Genomic DNA, 1,168 nt, shown 5'->3' with positions numbered 1-1,168 from the left:
CCCCCCCCCCAACTCTGACATAAATGTCAGAGAATTCGGAGCTAAATAGGGGGTTGTCTCCGGAAGTGATAAACTACCCTTGCTGCACGTATTTGGTGTGTTTGTTTGTTGTTGACGACCAGCACGACCAGTAACCACATTCAGTTTGACGAAGGTTCGAAATCTTTAGAGTTGTAAACATTTCTTTAGGGATCTGTTGGATTATACATTTGTGGCTATCTATCGTTTCGTCCAGCTCTTTAGTTTGCAATATCCTTAACAAGACACAAGATCAAGGCAACTACTACATCTACTTTTCGTGCAATGCGTCAGTGGATTGCAATACTAGGTGCAGCCGTGCTACTTGCCTGTGCCACGGCTTCGGGGCGCGATGGATTCGACGAGGTTGTTAAAAGCTTCGGTGAAAACGGACGACGAGAGAGCCATTGTCGGTTTAGACAAGCTCATTTCCCCTATTAAATCCGGTGCGTCGAAAGTCGCCCAAGGTGCCGAAGCTACGCGGTTGAATGTTTGGCTGCTAAAGAGAAAAACGGTTGTTGGCGCTTTCACGAAACTGAAGTAAGACCAAGGCGTGGATAAGGCTCTTTCCAGTCCAAACTTGAAGACTTTGAGCAATTACGTGGATATGCTTAAGAAGAAGTACCCAGACAACCAAGTGTCAGTAGTTGAGACTCTCACGGCAAAGTATGGCGAGGCTGCTGTTGCCAAAGGTCTCGTGACTGCGAAGCGAGCCACAAACTCGAAAGATATTGCTGCAAAGTTGCAGGCTGAGCAGTTACATGGTTGGTTGAACAGCGAGAAGTCTGTCAACGACGTCTTCATGTTACTGAAGATAGCTGATGACGGCGTCTTATTCGCGATAAGCCGAAAAATGGAAACGCTGGACGAATATATCAAGCTTTTCAATACGAAAAATCCACAACGTCAGACAAATTTGTTCAGGGCGTTACGGGACGGATCCGGTGAAGACAAGTTTGTCGTCGTGGTTGCGAAGGCCATGACATTACCTAAAACTGCCGTTGCGGCACGCGGTTTTCAGAAAACGCTGTTTAAGCGGTGGATCAATCAAGACTATGACCCAGCGAGCATTTATGTCAAGGTGTTCAAGGTTCCAGAGAACAACATGGGGTCTGTTACTTCTGAAATGAAGTTGGTCAATAGACTATAC

General features: G+C 46.4%; 1 protein-coding gene across 1 annotated transcript; it reads left to right on the top strand.

The window, feature by feature from the left end:
* Nucleotides 1-625: 625 nt before the first annotated feature.
* PPTG_09781 (hypothetical protein) lies at nucleotides 626-1,153 on the top strand (the record flags this gene model as incomplete). Its single annotated transcript, XM_008905567.1, has 1 exon — nucleotides 626-1,153. A coding segment is annotated over one exon (528 nt), but the record flags the coding sequence as incomplete, so codon positions are not given.
* Nucleotides 1,154-1,168: the final 15 nt, after the last annotated feature.

The sequence above is a fragment of the Phytophthora parasitica genome (genome assembly GCF_000247585.1).
Source record: "Phytophthora parasitica INRA-310 unplaced genomic scaffold supercont2.21, whole genome shotgun sequence".
NCBI lineage: Eukaryota > Oomycota > Peronosporomycetes > Peronosporales > Peronosporaceae > Phytophthora > Phytophthora nicotianae.
The sequence above is the reverse complement of the archived record's forward strand: the minus strand, read 5'-3'. Positions and strand labels throughout refer to the sequence as shown.